This window comes from Fistularia commersonii, chromosome 5 (genome assembly GCF_037954325.1).
Source record: "Fistularia commersonii isolate RoL2024-O1a breed Wild chromosome 5, RoL_Fcom_v1.0, whole genome shotgun sequence".
NCBI lineage: Eukaryota > Metazoa > Chordata > Actinopteri > Syngnathiformes > Fistulariidae > Fistularia > Fistularia commersonii.
This window is the reverse complement of record NC_141288.1, coordinates 2586050-2607500: the sequence shown is the minus strand read 5'-3', so window position 1 is coordinate 2607500 and position 21451 is coordinate 2586050. Positions and strand designations below refer to the sequence as shown.

The 21451-nt window shown below is 37.8% G+C and overlaps 1 protein-coding gene and 1 long non-coding RNA gene across 6 annotated transcripts in view; one reads left to right on the top strand and one right to left on the bottom strand.

Moving 5' to 3' along the window:
• LOC147233814 (uncharacterized) overlaps positions 1-230 on the top strand; it is a 9099-nt gene extending 8869 nt beyond the window's left edge. The window contains exon 5 of the long non-coding RNA XR_015106126.1: positions 1-230. This exon is cut by the window's left edge and continues 158 nt beyond it. This is a non-coding gene — a long non-coding RNA (uncharacterized LOC147233814).
• A 9197-nt stretch (positions 231-9427) lies between these two features.
• The window catches only part of anks1b (ankyrin repeat and sterile alpha motif domain containing 1B), a 260974-nt gene continuing 248950 nt past the window's right edge, over positions 9428-21451 (bottom strand). For 2 of the 5 annotated variants that reach the window (XM_086146400.1, XM_086146401.1), the window contains exons 25-29: positions 17291-17428; positions 17041-17208; positions 14281-14403; positions 10493-10584; positions 9428-9587 (exon numbers count right to left, since the gene is read on the bottom strand). In XM_086146400.1, coding sequence (XP_086002526.1) covers positions 9539-9587; positions 10493-10584; positions 14281-14403; positions 17041-17208; positions 17291-17428 — 570 coding nt within the window. In that variant the 3' untranslated portion in view covers positions 9428-9538. Of the gene's footprint in view, positions 9588-10492; positions 10585-11050; positions 11197-14280; positions 14404-17040; positions 17209-17290; positions 17429-21451 lie in introns of those variants that run through there. The other 3 variants (XM_086146403.1, XM_086146404.1, XM_086146402.1) reach the window with 2 other exon arrangements.

Genomic DNA, 21451 nt, shown 5'->3' with positions numbered 1-21451 from the left:
CCGTTAGCACGCCTGCTAGTTGTCCATGGGTTGAACCTTGAGGTCTTCTGGAAGAGTCCAAAACTGCGCTTCAGCCCAAGAGTGTCTTCGTAGCTGCATAAATAACATCTTTCTTGACATTTTTGCCAGGATTATTTCAAAAGTGAACTTTTTTTTTTTTAAAGTTGCAATAAATGAGCTAAGTTGCATAGTGATGAAACTTTGTGAATATCATAAAATCTTATTTTTGATTGATATATCACAGCTGCTTTGCAATAAAAAAAAAATAAAGAAAATACTGTAAACAATGTGTAATTTTTTTTTTACAAGGATAAAAAAGAAACAATTCCCTACAAAATGATAAACAGAGGAAATGATGTGAAACAATTACATTAAAAAATATATTAAATATATATATGTATATAAACTCACACATACATATATGTATGTATGAATGTATGCATGTTTATATATGTATATATATACAAATATTTATATAAATACATATATGTGTATATTATGTATAATATTTATGTATAAATATTATACATAAATATTTGTGTGTCTGTGTTAGAATGTATTTAAGTGTGTATATGATAAACGTTAAAACAACGTATATACATACATTCCCACACACACACACACACATATAAATATATATATATATATATATATATATATATATATATACTTAAATACGTACAAAATCACACACACCCATTCATATATATGTATATATATACGTATTACATAGGTGTACACTTGTAGTTATATATAAACATGCATACTATGTGTATACATACATTCATACACCCCTATATATGTGTCTATATACATACATACATACAAACATAAAACCACCCATACATATATATTTATATGTAAATATATGTGTATATTGGGGTGTGTGAATATAGGTATGTAAATGTATATATTTAGATACATACACATACGCATTTACCCAAATATAGACATACTAATACAAATCTATATGCATTATATGGATATTTATAAACACATGCATTCACTCACACACTATAACTCATACACTCACCTATATATACATATATATATTTATAAACATACAAACATTCACACACACCCATACACACATGTATATACACACACGTGTATGTGAGAGTGTTTATATATAGCTATATCTATATGAGTAGGTGTGTGAATATATATATATAATATATATATATATATATATATATATATATATATATATATATATATATATATATATACGCACACATACATGCATTCACTAAAACCGACATAAATGTATTCATGTGAGTGATTGTTTGTGTGTATATGGGTATGTATGAGTATACATAATTATATGTGTATAAGTATATAATTATATATATATACTTTCACAAAAATACCTAAATATATGTATCTATATACATAAATACATATAAACATAAAACCACCTATATATATACTTATGTGTAAATATATATCAGTATGGGTATGAGTGAATGTACGTATGTAAATCTATAATTATATACACATACATTCATACACTTAAACACACCTACATATACATATATGTATGTATATGTATATATATATATATAAATACACCCACTTACACACAAACACTCACTTACACCCATATATATGTATATACACATACATAGATTCAGACACACACCCACAAATATACATACATGGATATATAGATACTTTAATATAATATATTAAACATATATACATATATAATATATATACATATAGTCTATTTATGTTATCTATATATATATATGTATATACATATGTGAACATATATGTATATGTTATATATATGTATATGTGAATGCATGTATTCGCATATATAAACATTTATAAATGTATATATGTATATATATGTATATTTATTATGTATATGTATGTATATTTGAATATGTGTTTCTGTACACATTGATATTTATTTATTTGGGTGTTTGTGTGAGTGTATATATTCATATGTATTAAATATGTATATATATATACTTTCACAAACATACCTATATATGTACTTACAAACATATATTCAAGCATACAGATATATATAAATATATCTAAATATAAACACACACATATATATACATATATATGTTTATATTTATATATATAAACATACACATATACAAAACATACACAAACATATAAAGGTATACATATATATATAAACATTCATAAATTCACACAAAGCTATATATATATATGTATAGAAATATATATGTATATATATGTGTTTGTGTTTATATATATATATATCTATATATCGGTGTGTGCGTGAATGTATGTGCATGTTCATATACATGTATTTACATACATACAAATATATATATATATATATATACATATATACACATACATAAATACAAATCTATATGTTTTTATATATATATATACTGACACATTAATATATATACATATGTCTACATACATATATACATATATAATAGTGTATACATGTGTTTTAAAACACATATATATACATACATATATATGTATATATAAAAATAGGTCGTGTGTATATATGTATGTATGTATATATAAAATATAAACATATATTTGTATATGTGTACATGTATATCTGTGGATGAATATGCATGTATATGTATATGTATATACACAATTCAATGTATACATATATGTATATATATATATATATATATATTCACGAACACACCTATATATATGAAAATATATTACAAACATATGTTCAAACAAACAGCCATCCATACATATATATGTATGTTTATATAAAAATATGGTTTTATATATATGTATATATATATATATATATATACACACATAAATATAGGCATTAACCCCTACATATACATACACACATATATACCCATACATACATATTTATATATACATATACATTTATATGGATATATATACATATACATACATTCATACACACACCCATGTTTTTATATACATATATATATATGTGTGTGTATATATATATACATACACATACATTCACACATAGCCATACACATATATATGTATGTGAGTGTATGCGAATGTATGTATGTTTATATACATACACATACATATATAAACACACACACACACATATATATATATACACACATATATACAGTTACGTACACACCCAATACACACATATATATCTATATATACATATAAATGATAATATACATACACATACTTACATTCATATAAACACCTTCATACGCACATATATACACACATACATATATATGTGTGTTTGTGTTTATATATATATATATATATATATATATATATATATATATATATATATATGGGTGTTTGTGTGAATGTATGTGTATATACAGTTCATACGTATATAGAAATATGTACCATCACATTTATGTATATAAATACATGCATACATGAATACATAAATGCATACATGTGTATGCATGTGTATATACATATGTATATATTATAGATATATCCAATATATATGTAGATATATACATACATACATAGGTCGTGTGATTGTATGTATGTATGTGGGTACATACATAAATGTGTACACATATGTAAGTATGTGTGAATGTATGTATGTGTATTATAAACATATAAAAGTTTATTTGTATACAAGAATAAAAATAACAACAACTCTTTTAATCCCGAAGGAAATTGTTGTGTCAGAGTTTGAAGTAAAACATAACAATAATAAACAATATAAGAATATTGTATAAACAGTAAAAAAAAGGAGGTGAAATGAGAAATACAAATAAACCTATTAAGTGTCAAAGTCAAGGCTATAAAGTGTTTTAAAGTCTTAAGTACAAAGATTTGAAGATTCCCTGCGGCTGAAGGAAGAATTAAAAGTCTGATAGCCTTAGGTCGGAAAGACATATGTGTACATGTGTACACACAAGTATATAAATATAAACATATGTGTATATAAATGTATCTAAAAGGGGAAAAAGATAATATGTATGTATGTGTATATATATATATAAATACATACAAATATATACAATCACAAACACACACCCATGCCTCTATCTATCTATCTATCTATCTATCTATCTATCTATCTATCTATCTATCTATCTATCTATCTATCTATCTATCTATCTATCTGTGTGTGTGTGTGTGTGTGTGTGTGTGTATATGTATATCTATGCACATAAATGAACACATACATACATAAATTCATATATATTTTCAAATATCTATATAACTATGGATGTGTGGGAATGTATGTATGTGTATATCTATACACACATACATACATACATATACACATATGCTGATGTAAATAATTATATACATGTATTTACATATATATATACAAATACATATATTCACACACACCTATATATGCATTTATCAACATGTATATATATAAACATATACATACATTCACACACAAATTTACATCTGTGTACATATACATTTATACATGTACACATAAGTGCATTCAGGCATACATATACACATATCAGCTTCTTCTTTTTTCGGCTTTTCCCTTCAGGTGTCGCCACAGCGAGTCAACTTCCTCCATCTAACCCTATTCTCTGTATCCTCCTCTCTCGCACCAACTACTTTCATATCCTCTCTCACTACGTCCATAAACCTTCTCTTTGGTCTTCCTCCAGACCTCTTGCCTGGCAGCTCCAATTCCAGCGTATACACATATATATAACACATTTATGTGCATATACATAATTGAATGTACATATGTGTATGCATAAATATATATCGATACATTTAGACATATATATATATATATATATAGGTGGTTGTGAATAAGTTTGTATGTGTGTGTATACACACACACACACATATATATATATATATATACATGTCTACATATAGGTAGAAATATATAGGTGTGGGTGTAAATGAATGTGTATATGTAAACATATGTTTATGCATATATGTCAATATTTATTTACCTGTATAGATATACAGATATATATTCACATACACCAATTTATACATATTGGTGTCTGTGTGAATTTATGTGAGTGAATATATATATGTATATATACATATAATACCATGTTTATACATACATTCACACACAAACCTATATATGTGAATGCATACTCACATGCTTATAAACACACACTCACCCATACATACATACATAGGCATATCTACACATCCACATATAGATATTTTCATACACATAATGATATAGATACATACATTCACATCCTCCCATATATATGTATATAAATATTAACACAGCATATTCATATGTATTCAATATGTTTAAATATACACTCCAAACACACCTATATTTATGAATATGTTTTTACATATATTCAAAAACAGAGATACATGTATATGTGTATATATTTATATTTATAGACATACACATATACTCATACATAACATACACACACATATATGTAAATACATATAATATAATGTATATAATATATGAATATATATATATATACATACAAACATTCATACAAACAACTATATATGCATATATTTATATACACGGATATTTGCATTCACAGATATATATATGTATATATATACATATATGTATATGAATATTTACATATATAAGCGTGTTTGTGTATATATATACATATATATATATATAACTGTATATGGGTGTGTGTGTGTCAATGTTTGTGTGTATACATATACAAGTATACATATTTATAAACATGCATGTATTTACTTACCTTCAAATATATAAACATACATATACACATACATACATAAATTCACAATAATATATGTTTATATATACGTATATATATATATATATATATATATATACACAAATATTACATCCACACCCACACACAAAAATACACTCACACGCATATATACGAACACATTAATATACATACACATACATATGTATACATACATATACATAGATATGAATGTATGACAATGTATATATATATAATGTACATATATAGAATATACATGTATACACATACATATATCTATCTATATATATATAAGTTGTGTGAATGTATGTATGTGTATGTGTATATAGGTGTGTATATGTATGTATATACATAAACATATAAATATAAATTTTTGTGTATATGTGTATATGTTTACACAGTATATATATATTTACACATATATACAATATACGTACAGATATAGCAGAAGAATATGTATATATAAATATACATATGTTATATGCATAAATATACATCTATAAATGGTTATATATACATATACACATATATTTATATATATACATATATATACAGTCACACACACAGCCATGTATGTAGGTATCTATATATATACATTTATATAGGTGTGTGTGAATGTATGTATACACATGTTTGCATGTGTATATATATATATATATGTTTATATGTAAATATATATGTGAATATATGGAATTTTATATACATATATTAATATGAGGTCACACATGATTTTGTGCATGAATGTATGTGTATACATATACTTATATATAGGTATGTTTCTGAAGTTATACAAACGTATTCACATCAATATATATATATATATACACACACATAAATGTATATATGTATACATATATATATATATATCACAAATCACAATCATAAAAGTTTCATATATAAATTTCTTTAGATAATTCTGCAGGACTTACCTCCACGTCCAGCGGGACCTCACCTTCGCTCCATTTTCATCAAGTTTACTCCACGCTGTCTTGGTAAATGCTCACATGTGGGGATTCACCTTTTTTGGTGACTATATATATATATGCATGTATATATATACATATATACATACATATTTATATACATATATATATGAATGATTAGCCTGACAATAAAAACAAATTTTCCATCTTTACAATACATTTTTTATAATTATATATGTATATATGTATGTTTATAAATATATGTAAATATAAATATATAAATAAATATATATGTATATATATACATATATGTATATATATATATATATACATATTATATTTTTCATAATATTTTTCATAATATCCAATCAAAAGATATACATGTACATATGTGTGTATTTTTCCACTACATACGATTGAAAAATTGGAAAATAAAGAAAAAATTATATATGATACTTAATAGTTTTACATACAAAACTATATATAAATATGTACACATATATATGTGTGTATATATTTCTAATTCTTCCTCCTTTCTACTATTATCTATTACTGTTATGTTTTTGTACTTGAAACTCTGGCACAACAATTTCCTTCGGGATTAATAAAGTTGTTCTCATCTCATCTCATCTCATATATGTATTAGCGTGTGTGTGTGTGTCTATATATTCATGTGTATATATATAAATATATACATACATTCAAACATTTATATGTATATACTTATATAAAAAAACAGCCACACATAAATGTATGTATATACATATATAGATTTATATATGTGTATATATATATATATTTATGATTGTGTGTGTGTGTGTGTGTCTGTGTATATATATATATATATATATATGCATATAGATGTATATATGTACGTTAAAAACACCAAAAATATAACACGCCTCTTTTCTAAATTAAACAGTTGGGCCGTTAATTTATAAATGAATCGATCAAAAGAATAAACAAATATTAATCACCAAAATCTGTCTTATGATTGTTCTCATGAATAAAGCACACTAAAAAAATCAAGAGCCTAAATTTTCAAATTAGAAAAAGAAAATAACCTTATTTGTGTACCTTTAAAGTTATATTTATATATATACACATTTATATATATACCTATGTTTCTGCTAATTGGTCACTGTATTGGTCAATAAAACATTAATATTATGCTATACATATATAAGATATACCTAAAATATTTAATCTGTATTTAAACATGCGCATATATGTATAGACATTTTTCCAAAACCTGTCTTTTTTACCTTTTAATCATACATTTTATAAATCGCTATATAAATATAAAAAACATTATATATATATATACATATATAATTTATATTATATTCATATATAATACATATATCTTCTTTATATAGGTAAAAAATATACACAAACAATGTTCATGTATATATCCTTTCTTCTTATTTTAACAGTTGGACTTGGCTTTAACTTATAAATTAATTGATCAAAATTAATTTAAAAAAACAAACTAAAAATATATATTAATCAGTGAAATCCAGTTCGACGACTACGACATCGTTCTCAGGAATAAATCACACCAGATTATGATTAATGGAAAAACACAGTATTTGATCAACATTTCCTGCCCTGAAAGTAAACAAACTTTAAAATATGTCACTAAAATATAAAAAAAAAAAGAGAATTATTGTCATTTTTCCCCGAGACACAGAAACGTCGACACCAGCACCCCCCCAACGCAAATTACGTTGTACAAGTCATGTTTTTTTTTTTTTTTTTTTATTATTCCGTGTGCTTTACAAGGATATAAATAATGGCAAAAATTACAAAAAATCAGTGTGCTGGAAGCCCAAGCCTATGTACATTAGTTTTGTCAGCAGTGATGTCACCAAATAACCCAGTCCTGCTCGCAGCACGGCCTCCGCCAGCGACCTTCCAACTCTCCGTACCTTGTCTCCAGTGCCACGTACTGCAAATCCGTCATTTTTTTTTTTCATTTTTTTTTTTTATTGGTTTCTCTTTTACATGTATGAACAATGGAAATTGGCAAAATATCTATGTACACTTTATTACTGGATAACTTCTCATCCAAATCATACAGTAATACTGCGTTTAAAATAGTACATCTGCTAGGTAATAGTAGTAGAGCCCCGTGAGAGATAATGGAGGGTTGACCTGACGAGGGTTTGCCGCCCCGCGACGAAGATGAGCGTCTCTTTTCTATCTTAAAGGATGGCCGTCGTTCTCCAGCCCCGAGGTTTCAAATCTCAGCATGTCATAGAAAAATAATGTAACATTAAGACAACAGTAGACAAGAATTGCACAAGAATAATCATAATCATGATAATATAATACTCTCATATTAAACATTAAAACGTCGGGCGATACCAATAATTTTTCTTTTTTTTTTTTTTTTTTTTTTTTTTTGATTTCTAAACGCCAGATGCGATTTCTGTTTCTCTTTGCCCCCGCCATTGCTCACATGTAAACGCTTGTGCATATATTTCTATATTATTTTCTGACCTCGGGAAGAAAAGAAAAAAACAACAAAACAAAACAAAAAAAAAAAACAAAAAAAAAGAAAAGCCAGCCAGTTGCTTGGAATCCATGCCCCATTCCGACATCAATTTTTTTTATTTTTTTTTTATTATTATTATACCCCTTACCCTCCCTCCCCAACCCCCCCGACAACCCGAAAAAAAAAAAAATGTAGTTACACAGAGCTTGGCGCTCAAATCGAGAGTACATTCAGAGCAGACTGTCGCGGCGCAGTCCCGTTAGTGTGTGTGTCTTATTGGTCCAGTGTGTTTACTGTGTCAAGCATCGGCTTGTGGACCGTGTAGTCAACCTTAAACACTTTGGAGTCCATGTTTGTAGTCCTTTTGGAAAAAAAAAAAAAAAAAAAAAAAGAAAAAAATGTGCAAGAGGGTTTCCACAGAAGTCCTTTTTGCATTGTATTTTTGACAAGGTCCGTGTTGTGTTTATGGCTGGCTACATTCTTTGTAATCCACAGTAATAGACATGAGCATCCGGCATTGCCCTGCAAATGAGATGACATCACTTATCGAGAGCGTCTCACACCCTCCCACCCGTCCCCCCGTCCCCGTACCCCAAAAAACATGGCCGTCATGCGTCTCAACAAGCCAGAAATAATAATGAATTAAAAAAAAAAAAAAAAAAAAAGAAAAATCCATGTGTTGGAAACGATCGGAACGAACGATACAATTCGCTAAACAGCTGTACATCTTCCAGAAAAAAAAAAAAAAAAAAAAAAAATCACAAGTTTGGCAGTATTTCCAAAATAATGATCTGATATAAAGGATCGAGAAAAAAAAAAAAAAAAAAGTAGATGCGTCCTAGCAAAGCGGCGCTACGTCGACTGGCCCTGGCCAGCGCCTCTTCTTTGATTAAAAAAAAAAAAAAAAAAAATTGCTTAAAAATCGACTCCCTCCAAACCCGCCCCCACGCTAGGACGCTAGAGCTCGACGGCTAACAGCTAACCCGCCGTCGGAAGCCGAGCGACTTCATCAGAGAAAGGGAAGGAAGGGAAAGCTGGAGGCAGAACGACCGTCTCGAGGTGCGCCGCCACCCCCGCCCGGTCCCCCCCTCCCCGGGGTCAGAGGTCATGCGTCGGAAAACGCCGCCGGGGAGGGGGGGCGGGAGGGGAGCTAGCGGAAGGAGGAGAAAGAAAACAGCGCAGCGCCATCATGCAGCGGGCAGGCTCGGGCTCGGCTAAACGGAGGCAGGGCGGGTTTTTTTTTTGTTTTTTTTTCGGGTTTATTTTTTTTTTTTGTTTTTTTCCGTGTCAGCCGGTGGGCGGGGGGGTCGGGGAGGGGCCCGTGCCCAGCTCCGGGGCGAGGCCCACCTTAGAGGCCCACCTCTGAAAGGCACACACACACAGGAGTGGACAAGGCGGGCGTATGTTAGAAAATAGTGGTCTCGTACTTGGTGTTGACTCCTCTCTTGGCCTCCTGACCCGGCTCCACAATCCATGGTACGTTGGCGTGGCCCTTCTGGTCCATGGACGGCTGCTCCATCTGAGGAGATACCGTAGAGCGGGTCAAAGCCGGCAGGTGTTCCAGGAACTGCGTGGTAAAGTGCTTTTAAACACACATTGTGGTCTATTTATACCATTACGGACACGCTAACCCTGAAGAGAACTTGTCTGAGGGACCAGGTATCTCCAGCTTGGCATCTAAAATTCTAAACGTCCTTCAAAGAACTCCCAAAACCCTATCGTTCATCCTCTGTGGACACCTTCTCTTTGTCTAGGAATGGTCCTTCCTTTTTGAGAAAGCGTTAGCACTAAGCTAGCCCCCAATGCTACCATAGGCTTACTCTGCTGATGCTGCACCTCCCTCTTCTGCACCCCTGTTTCTTCATGAACGCATGGTAGCAACCTCACGTCTTCTCCCGAGGCTCTCTCATTGGGCGTGGGCTTGATCTACAGCTTCTCAGCAGGCGTCCACTGTTGATGTTTCTTCTATTAGCATGTAACTGTTAGCGCTGCTGGTGTTAGAAGTAAGAGGTCATCTAAGCTGGGTTGTGCCCAAGGTTTCTGCAAGGCAGTTTCTGTAGATCATCTCAAATCATGATCCATGGATCATCAGACGACTGGGCTACGATTTGGCGCCGTAGACTCGGCTGGACTGACAGAACAAATGACAAAAACGTAGTTTTCAGTTCGGTCGGCCGTGAAACCGAGCGGATGCTCTTCGTCCGACTGTCTGACGATGCTTTCAAAATGGATGCAAGAGGTCTGGACTGCGGCCTCCTCGGACAAATCGAGTTACCGCATTGAATCCTACGTTCATCGCTTGAACTGCAAAAAGTATCGTACAAAACGTTTTCTATCGCTCTGCTCTTTCTCACACGAGTTACGAATTTTTGCGATCACTGCATCGCCTGGAACGGCCCGACTCCAGGATGGCGCAGTCCTGACCCCGTGCTTGGACGGGCAAAACCATTTGGAACAGCCGCGAGACTGCAACAAACGTTAGCACGTCGTCGGCGTAGCGCACTTCTCACGCTAGCCTAAAACTAGCAGAGCGCGGAATCCGGACTTGAAGTGCCATTAGCGACTCTCTAGCGGCGCCGAAAGATGCTATATAGCTTCCTGGTTTTGAAAAGTTTCCTCAATCTAAAAGGCTTGTCTGTGAAAACCCAAGATGCAAATGATGGGAGCGCAAACAGCGGAGAACTCGCGCGGAGCCTTGTAGCTGAACAGTAACATTTCCAAATCCGACTTTCCGCCGCTTCCCTTCCCCTTACAGTCACCGTTCGTACTTAACTTGCAGCGGCGTTCCTCCCAGCATCTCAAAGAGCGGGAGTTTTTCTGCTCCTGCCGCCGCCGGCGTACGGCTTTTGTGTCTTCAAACGCTGAAACTACATCGCGTTCAAAAATAACCCCCGCGGCAACCAATCCGGTGTCTGGCTCTCGTTGCCGAGGTCTTTCTTTTCTCTTTCTTCCAGGCTATTGGTTTAGCGTCGGATGATAAGTTGTGAGGAGAGGCTGCTGCGGAATGTAAATGCCTTTGCGGCTTTGAAATTCCGCCGGCGCGCGTCCGAAAAAGGCCGTCGTCGAAAACCATCCCTTGTTTTTCCCGAAACCGCCGGAAGACGGCCGGGCTCGTCAAAAATCAGACGAACGGCCGTGACCTGAAAATTCACACCCGATTACCGCCGATCTCCGGGGGAACACGGTACCGATCGGACAGGAAATGAAGCCGGGGACGACTCGACTTTTCGGGGAGGTCGTCTGGAAAGGAGAGGGAAGCTCTTTGACGTCTCATTGTTTAAACGTAGAAAGGGCGGGACTGCGGTTCAACGGATTGGCAGGGATTTTGGTGCGTTCAGTTGTCAACTTGTAACTGCCGTCATGGTACGTCGTCTGATTTCTTTCTCAATATTTTAATCACTTCGTATGTTTTGTGTGAAAATGAAGTTCTGCTGGTTTTGTTTTTTGGGCACCAAAACGCTCGGTTCACTTTGTGCAGCAGTGACACGTATACTTGTGTCTTGAATTTGAAAGAAATCATTTTATTTTTCCGATAAAGAAGGGTTCGGCAATTGTCCGTCATCCACACAGGGCTGTCTCAGAAAATTAGAATATTGTGATAAAGTTTTTTATCTTCTGTAATGCAATTACAAAAACAAAAATGTCATACATTCTGGGTTCATTACAAATCAACTGAAATATTGCAAGCCTTTTATTAATTTAATATTGCTGATTATGGCTTACATCTTAAGAAAACTCAAAAATCCTATCTCAAAATATTATGAAAAGGTAATTTTTGTTTTTTAATTGCATTATCACAATTTTCTAATTTTCTGAGACCACCTGTATGTACAGCTGATCCTGCGCTGGCGGGGGCGCTGGAGCCTATCCCAGCTGCGATTGGACGAGAAGCGGGGTTCACTCCGGACCAATCACAGGGCCACATTTATAGACATCCGACCTCTCATTCACACGTGTGGACCGAGGGAGGAACCCGGAGAACTTCCAGGAACCCCACGCAGACCCAGGCTACCCAGGGGATCCAACCTTCCAGAAGCTCTAACCCAGGAGCGGGCAAACTCCGGCCCGCGGGCCAAACACGGCCCGCTAGGCTTTTTAATCCGGCCGCCAAACTTGAAACTGTGTTATAAATAAACCCCAATTCACCCATCCGTGCATCATCTGACGCTTATCCTGCCTTCTTCCTTGCGAGGAAACCCACGCAGACACGGGGAGAACGTGCAAACTCCACCGGGTCCTTCACGCTAGGAGGTCGAAGCGCTAACCGCTAGCCGTGGACGCACTCCTCATACACGTCGGCATTCGTCGGGAGCGTGGCCTATTCTCTCTACATCTTTTTTTTTTTTGCTTTGCCCTTTGAACCGTTCCATAAAAATGAGCGTATCCAGGAAAAGGAAAGTGCACGGTGAGCGCCACGTGCTTAGCAAGGACAACAAAATATGTTTTCACTGATGCCAAGAAACTGTCGCGGGTTTTCGACGTGTCAGTATCGGCCGTCACGTTGCTACGATGCATGCTAACCATGCCAGTGAACAAGAACCGAGTATCGTGGTGTGTTTTGCAAATTGTTTAGCGGCAGACAAACAAGAACAAGACAGTGACAAGCTAAAAATACAAGAAAAATATAAACCAAATAAACAATCTCGGAAGTGTAACGTTAAAAATAAAAAATTAGCGATTAGCCATGTTTGCAAACGTATGGAGGAAGGCACATTAAGCGCTCGACTCACATATTAAAATGAGCCGTATTGTCAGTTTCTTTGCATTTGCTGGACATACAGATGCACGGAGAGGGCGTTTCTCACATGAAATTAACAAAATAATAATAATAGAGCGCAAATTAAACAGTAAAGTGCTCGGAAATCGATGCCAACTTGGACAGTGAGCCTTGCATGTTCATGCTTTGCTAAAAAGGACGAATCCACGTCCTTCTATTTTGTCTGTTTTTCACATTCTGGAACCGCCGGTCCAAAGGTTTGCCCGTCCCGGCGCTAACCGCCGCAACGTGACTCGGTTGAAGCTTCGGGCACCACGTGAAAATACACCAGCGACCAACCCACGCTATTTTTGTAAAAATATGTGCGTCTCTGTGTGAAAGGGGGTAGAAATGGAGGCACTTACAGATGGCGCTCGCTCTGCAATGTGAGAATAATACGTGGAAATAAAGAACAGGGGATGAAGAAGAAGAAGAAGAAGAAGAAGAAGCGTGGAGGACCTGCGACTGAGCTTTGAGTGGAGGATGGAAGAGTCGGGAGGGAGGAGGAGGAGGGTGGAGAGGAGGCCGGCGGGGGGTGGAAATGTGGCCCAGCGACCAGCGGCCGGAGGGGGGCATGAGGACCTACGGGGGGGGGGGGGGGGGGGGGGGGGAGAGGTCATACAGAGGTCAAACCGCGTCTGTTTGCGCAAAAACACACTCGCGGCGGCTCGGTTGCACGGCAACAAGGGGGAGGCGACAGGCAAAAAAAAATGAAAAAGCAAACCGCACGGAAAACAATAACAAAGCAACGCCATGGCAACTGTATAGCAGTGAAGTCATTACCCTGGCAACAGGGAACCGCAGCATCGCTGCCATCCTGTGAAACTCAAGCAAGCGCCGGTTGTGTTACGGCACACACACACACACACACACACACTTTTATTGCCGCTCCTGCATGGCAACAGCATTCCCAGCTGGACGGCAACCGTGCAAAGCATTACTCTGCAAAACAACCACGCTACCATGCATGCCCACGTCGAGCTAAATGACATCTTTAATAATATTTTTTGTCGTTCATAAAAAAAATAAATAAATAAAAAAAATGTATAATATAATATATAATATTTTTTTATATATATAACTTAATATTAAAAAAAATGGAGAATAAATAGAAGTTTTAAGCTGCAAAGTAAAAAAAAAATAAAAAATTGCAAATTCTCCGAGGATACATTCTGTCCAAGATATTTTTTTTTTTTGGATAAAGAAGTCGTAAACTTTAAATAACATCAGAATATGATCCAGAAATTTGTCTGGGGAAAATAGGGCAGCTGACGGATGAAACGAGCTTTCCACGCGCAGCTGCCAGGTCTTCGAAGAAGAAGAAGAAGAAGAAGAAGCAGAAGGCTGTGAATCTGCCACAGGTTCGGGGTTATGCGTGTCCACGCCGCACAAAGCATGGCATCGTTGTGTGTGTGTGTGTGTGTGTGTGTGTGTGTGTGGTGGATGGTGGGGGTTGTCGGCGTTGTAACTGTATCTTGAAGCAACGGCGTTTGAAATCCCCCGCAAGATGGAGATTATGGCTGGCAGGTGGCAGCGGGAATATCAAGTGAATTCTGCAGTATCTTTGCACACACACACACACACACGAAGGCTATTAATGGTTAATGTAACAGTAGTGGAGTCAGCAAATAGGGTGGCACGCACACACACACACACACACACCCTCGTCCATCATCTCTGGAGGACTCAAACAGGTTCACGCTCGGTCTCCCTCTCCTCCATCAGTCCCTCCCTCGCCCGCTCACATCACCGGCGCCGGCGTCCGCCGTTAATGATGCGACGACGGGTCCGTCGTTCCTTCAGCGTTTGTCCTCACATGAACTGAACAGCACTGATGGTGTGTGTGTGTGTGTGTGTGTGTGTGTGCGTGTGTGTGTGAGTGTGTGTTAAGTAGAGCAGCTGTTCTCCGGTGGCTCGGGCTGCCTGGGAGGTGATAGGGCCGTATGCTAGCATCCCAGGGCCGTATGCTAGCATGCTAGGGCCATATGCTAGCATGCTAGGGCCATATGCTTGCCTTCTAGGATCATATGCTAGCATGCTAGGGTCATATGCTAGAATGCTAGGGTCATATGCTAGCATGCTAGGGTCATATGCTAGCATGCTAGGGCCGCATGCTAACCTTCTAGGACCATATGCTATCATGCTAGGGCCATATACTAAACCTCTAGGGCAGCAGGAATATCAAGTGAATTCTGAAGTATCTTTGCACACACACACACACATACACACACAAACACACACATCCTCGTCCATCGTCTCTGGAGGACTCAAACATGCTGGGACCGTATTCTACACCTCTAGGGCGCTATGCTAAATTTCTAGGGCTGTATGCTAGCATGCTAAAACCGTATGCTATCCTTCCAGGGCCATATAGCAGCCTTCTAAGGCTGTATGCTAGCATGCGAGAGCTGTATGCTAGCATGCAAGGGCCGTATGCTAGCCTTCTAGGGCTGTATGCTAGCATGCTACGCCTGGATGCTGGACATACAGCCATTCATTCCTGCATCAACCACCCTCTTATTCACATGTCTGGACAATTTTAGGGTCTCTAATGAACGTCCTGCATGTTTTTGAAGGTGGGTAGAAGTCCACGCAGACATGCCGGGACCACGGTGATGGACTCGGCTCCTGTCGATTACATTTCTCAGCCGGTTCTGGACCCGCCAGCCGAGTTCTGACCGCTAACCGAGAGATAAATCCTCTCACGCACGAACCCTGGAGGCAAATTATGTACCTAAACTCCATAAGAAACGCGCACACTGCAGCATTTCTGACGGGCGTGTTCATTTTCCATGCAAGGCTGCAGCACACGAGTCCTCCACACACACACACACACACACACACACAAAGAGTGGATGCGGTCTCTCCGGAGCCACGTGCAAACAGGCCTCATCAATCAGTGTGTTCGAGACGCCGCGGCCGCAGGAACGATCGGACGCTTAGCGGTTCAACTCGCCAGCTGCACCTCGCCGGGCGTCAGAGTCAAGTCAGAACAACAAACGTGACGGAGGGCGAGGGACCACGGCTGGAGATGATGGATGAACTCCGGTTAACCGGGTGCGTGTAGAATCTGATTAGCGCGTAACGGGTTGATTAGCCGGATTACCCGCTAATGCTAATGCCGGATTGTGCAGGAGAGCGCGTTTTCCCCTTTTTTTTGGCGAGAAATTCAGGCGCAACCGTCGAGCGCGGTTTCTTTTTAGCCGGGTGGGTACTCACAGATTTTCGGATGTTGATGCGGGGTTTGGGAACAGGTTTGCTAGGCTTGCTGTCAAAGCTTTCCGGCAGCGTGGACGAGCCGTGCCCGCTCTTCCGGGCCTGCAGGGCCAGCTGGTACGCCACCTCGAAGGCCTGGCCCAGCGTCAGGATGATCTCGTACGCCAGGTTCTGAAAGGACAGCGGCGTGAGAACCTCGAGTGTGATTCGCGGGATTTGAAACGAAATTAAAAAAACAAAACAAAACGCCGACCACATCGAAGGCGGTGAAGACGTGGCAGTAGTGGTGGCTGGACTTGAGGTCTTTGGTGATGTAGGCAAACGTGGACAGATCCTCCGGATCCTGGGCGGCGCAGGAGATGTTGCGGATCTCGTGCTCGGCGATGATGTTCTACGGGAAGGAGACAAAGAGATGAAAAAAGATGTTTCCCCTCCATCGTCTCCACAAACGCCATCTATTATTCACGTGAAACAAAACCCTGATCAGCACTCGTGTTCGGCGGGAGCTTCCCCCATTTGGGAATTTCTCCCCGGGTGACGCCGCCGGAGGACGCTCAGAAACTCGCGTCGCGTTGATTAGGGAAAACTCGGTGGCCCGAGAAGCTTTCGTAGCGCTGACGCTAGCAAAATAATACGAGGCGCGTCCTCGTACCGGGATTTTTCTGACTTCGGCGACCGCGTGGGCGGCCGGGATGGATCCAGTATTGATTTTCTATCGTCTGAAGCCATGACAGATACCGTCGCTCCGCTATCTGTTGAAGGTCCCGGGCATCGGTTTCAGAGTTTGACAGTTATTGGCTAATGCTGCTACTCTTCATTGTCACAATTTCACTCTTTGCAAATTTAAAATTATAAACACGTCTTTTTTTTTTTTTTTTTTTTTGACTTTATGCTATGTATAAACAAAATTGCATTTTTTTTTTTTTTTTTTTTCAATCAATGAACAACCGCAAAGGAAAAGACGCTATATTTCCGCATGCGACAAATATTTTGAACTTGTTGGGTTGATGTTTAAGCAAAATACTCAATGTTTTGTATTTATGAATGGAAAAAAAAGCTGAACTTAAATGATCAAAAAAAATGCCGTCCTCTCTTTGTGCGCTGTCATCCTTTTACTGACGCTAATTAAGAGCGACAAAAATATTTGAACACTTTTTATTTAGATGCTGTGAAATCGGCATCAACTAAAATAAAATACATTTTAATTATTTTCAAAAGCCACGGCGAGTCAAAGAGCCGCACGCGACTCCTGGTTTACATCGATAAAAATCATCAAAAAATATTCGTATTTATCGATGAATCTATGAGCCAATCCCTGCTGTCATTGGACGAGAGTTGATCACATGACAACCATTCAAGTGTGACGAGGCTTCACGTTTTTAGCATGAAGCATGTTAGCCCCCCAAAAATCCATAAATTAGCCGAATTGTTTTTTAAGCCGCGGTGTTCGAAGCGTGTGGAAAAAGTAGCGGCTTTTAGACCGGAAATGACGTTATTTCTATCTTCTTTATTTTTAAATTCTGTAACAATGATAAATAATTACATCGGCGCCGACGCCCCAGAGTTATCCTCAGACGGCGATCGTGTTCAGCAACAACTGACGGAGACTCGTCCTCATCAGCGTGAATATATATAAAATTATTATAAAAAAATATAATAAATCATATGTGTAATAGTTGCATTGTTTTCTGTGCAATTAATGTTTTACCGTACAACAACCCTTACTTACACATGTACTTGTTTTATTTTTCTTTCTTTCTTTCGGTCTTTACTGTTTTCAGTTTATTTTCAATAATTTTTTCTTAAATTATTTTTATTATTCGCCATTTTATTCTTTATATTATATAGAGTCATATTTTGATTCTTCCACACTTGACTCTGAATATGAATATTTTGAATATTTTCAATCAATATAGAATTTAGAAACTCCTTAATTTTTCCTTTCATTCAATGTTGTACGGATGATTATATAGCAAATAATGTGGGTACATTTACATGATTATTAATGATTTTAAAGTTGAAATAAAATCCCCCAAAAATGTAAATATTTTAATTTTCATTTTGTTTGATACCTAGTTGGGCCGTGCGGAAAAATAAAAAAAATGTGTCTCGCCAGATAAAATTACTACCCACCCCTGATATGTTTACATCTATAACCTAAATGCCACAAATGTTTGCCTGCTTTCAAAGTAAAAGGCGAATAATTCAGCCAACGAAGCGCCGCGATCATTGGACGAACGAGGAAAGAAAGAAATAAAACGGCCTTATCGATCACGTCTCCGGGGAAAACGATCCCCGGCTTTTGGACGCTTGTTTGTGCGACCGTTAAAGCGGATAAGCCGCGGAGACTTACCGCTTTTGTGGATTTCCAAAGAGTTCTCCTCCAGGTGGTTTCAGTTTTTTTATCCCGCCTTAATTGATTTAATCCTATAAAAACAGTTTACGGAGCACTATAGCGGCTGCGACGGTAGAATCGCTTGCCACAGCATTTTGGCAGATGTTAAAAGTCTGGAGCTGATGGCTACAACGGTGATTACACTGTCTGGACTCGACGGCGCGGCGCTCCAACAAAAAAAAAAAATCACTACTGGAATATTTAAAACCGAACTTTGGGTATCCGCGACGGTAGGAAGAAAACGCGACCGCCAAGGGGACGGTCCAACGCGGGATTAGCTTCACGTCGATATCCTCAAACCGATAAAATTTCTGGGTTCTTGTTGCGCCTACTGACCTCCAACCAATTTTACGTGACACACTGCGCTCAAAAATCAGTCGGAATGTTTTAGTGCTGGACAACAACGCTGCTCCAACATCACGCTAACTTTGGGTGTCCACTATCGCTGGCAACCACATATGTTGTACCTCCTATCGATACGCGCTGTGCTTCAATATTACTGGACATTTGTGTACATGAGGACCCCCAAATACGGCACCTGTTAAGGGACTTGCTTACGAATTCAAACTCGAGGCTATCAGTCACGCGGTAGATGATGGGAATAGAGCGGCCGCCAAAGAAGTCAACATCGGTACGGAAGTGGAGGAGGCAAGCAGATGAAGTGCGCCAAGCAAAGTAGACCAGACGGTTTCCAAGGGAACAAAAGTGAGATGAATAAAGTTGGACTACCGTATGTTTTATCATGCGCCTTATAACGCGGCGCGCCTTATGCTCCGCAAAATAAAGTCATGAATCAGGCGACGAACATGAACCGCAAATGTTGCGTGGAGGTTTTCGGCCGTGCAGTTCATGGGGAATCCTTGCTAAAATCTTCTTGTCGTGGCAACCGGACTTGAATTTCTTCACTTGAAAACGTTTAAGCCCTCATCCAAGAGGCTTCTTCCGTTCCAGCGAGCTGTGAGGAGTTTCCTAATATCGCTGCCAAGGTTTTGGGCGCATCTAGGATGTGGTGAGCCACCACTTCAGGACAAGACTCCACGGTCCACCTACACCTGAAGGATAAGGGCCATTCATTTGAAGACAGTAATGTCCGTGTTCTGGCCAGAGATGGCTCAGAAGAGGAGTCAAAGAAGCCATCTTTGTCAAAATAGAAAAACTGTCTCTGAAACGAGGAGGGGGCCTCAGGCACTACCTTTTGCCAACATACAATGTGGTGCTGGGATCGACACCAAGACGGATCAGCACACAGGGACCAGGTCCATCTGCACCCTCCAAACACCAGTTAGCTCCCGCTAACTTCCGCCCGAACTTCGGTCCTCGGGATTCAACAGGTTTGGCGCTTTTGTTTCACATTCTGAGAAGTTTGGTTTCACCTTCAGAGTCTAATCCAGGTAAATCCCCAAAAGTGGCACCTTTGTCCCCACCTAACGGCACCTCATTAGCCTTTGACCTAGTTTCTGCTGATCAACTCTCCGGTTGATGACCCGGACCCGCCCACAACCCTGACAGGTATGTTCGGAAACTAGAACTAGAACAGTAGAATCCTCTGGGGTGAGGGGGTGCAGCTTCTTCAAGTGAAGAAATTCAAATCCAGTTGCAAAGATTTTGACAAGAATGAACCACAGAAATCTAAATATTGATTTAATAATTCAATTTTGTCGTCTTGAAATACGTTTTTTGTGTCCAATGACCGCTTATGCTCTCTCTGGGTGTTTTTGTTTGCCATACTGACCATGGGTAGGCCTCAGGGAGCCGCCTGCTGATTGGCTACCGGGCTACCGTCCAACGGACCAGTCGAAGTATATCTGTAACTAACTGGCCCGAAGTTTTTCCACTTAAAAGTCGAGTCAAATTTGATTTCTATGGCGCCAAATCACTACCTAGTTGGCTGATGGCCCTCTCCATGTGGAGAAGGTCTGGACCATCACTCTTCAAGATGATCCACAGAAACTGAACATCCCTAAAGGCGAGGAAACAAGTAGCCAATCGGCTTAGTGTTGCAAAGAAGAGTCAGAACAA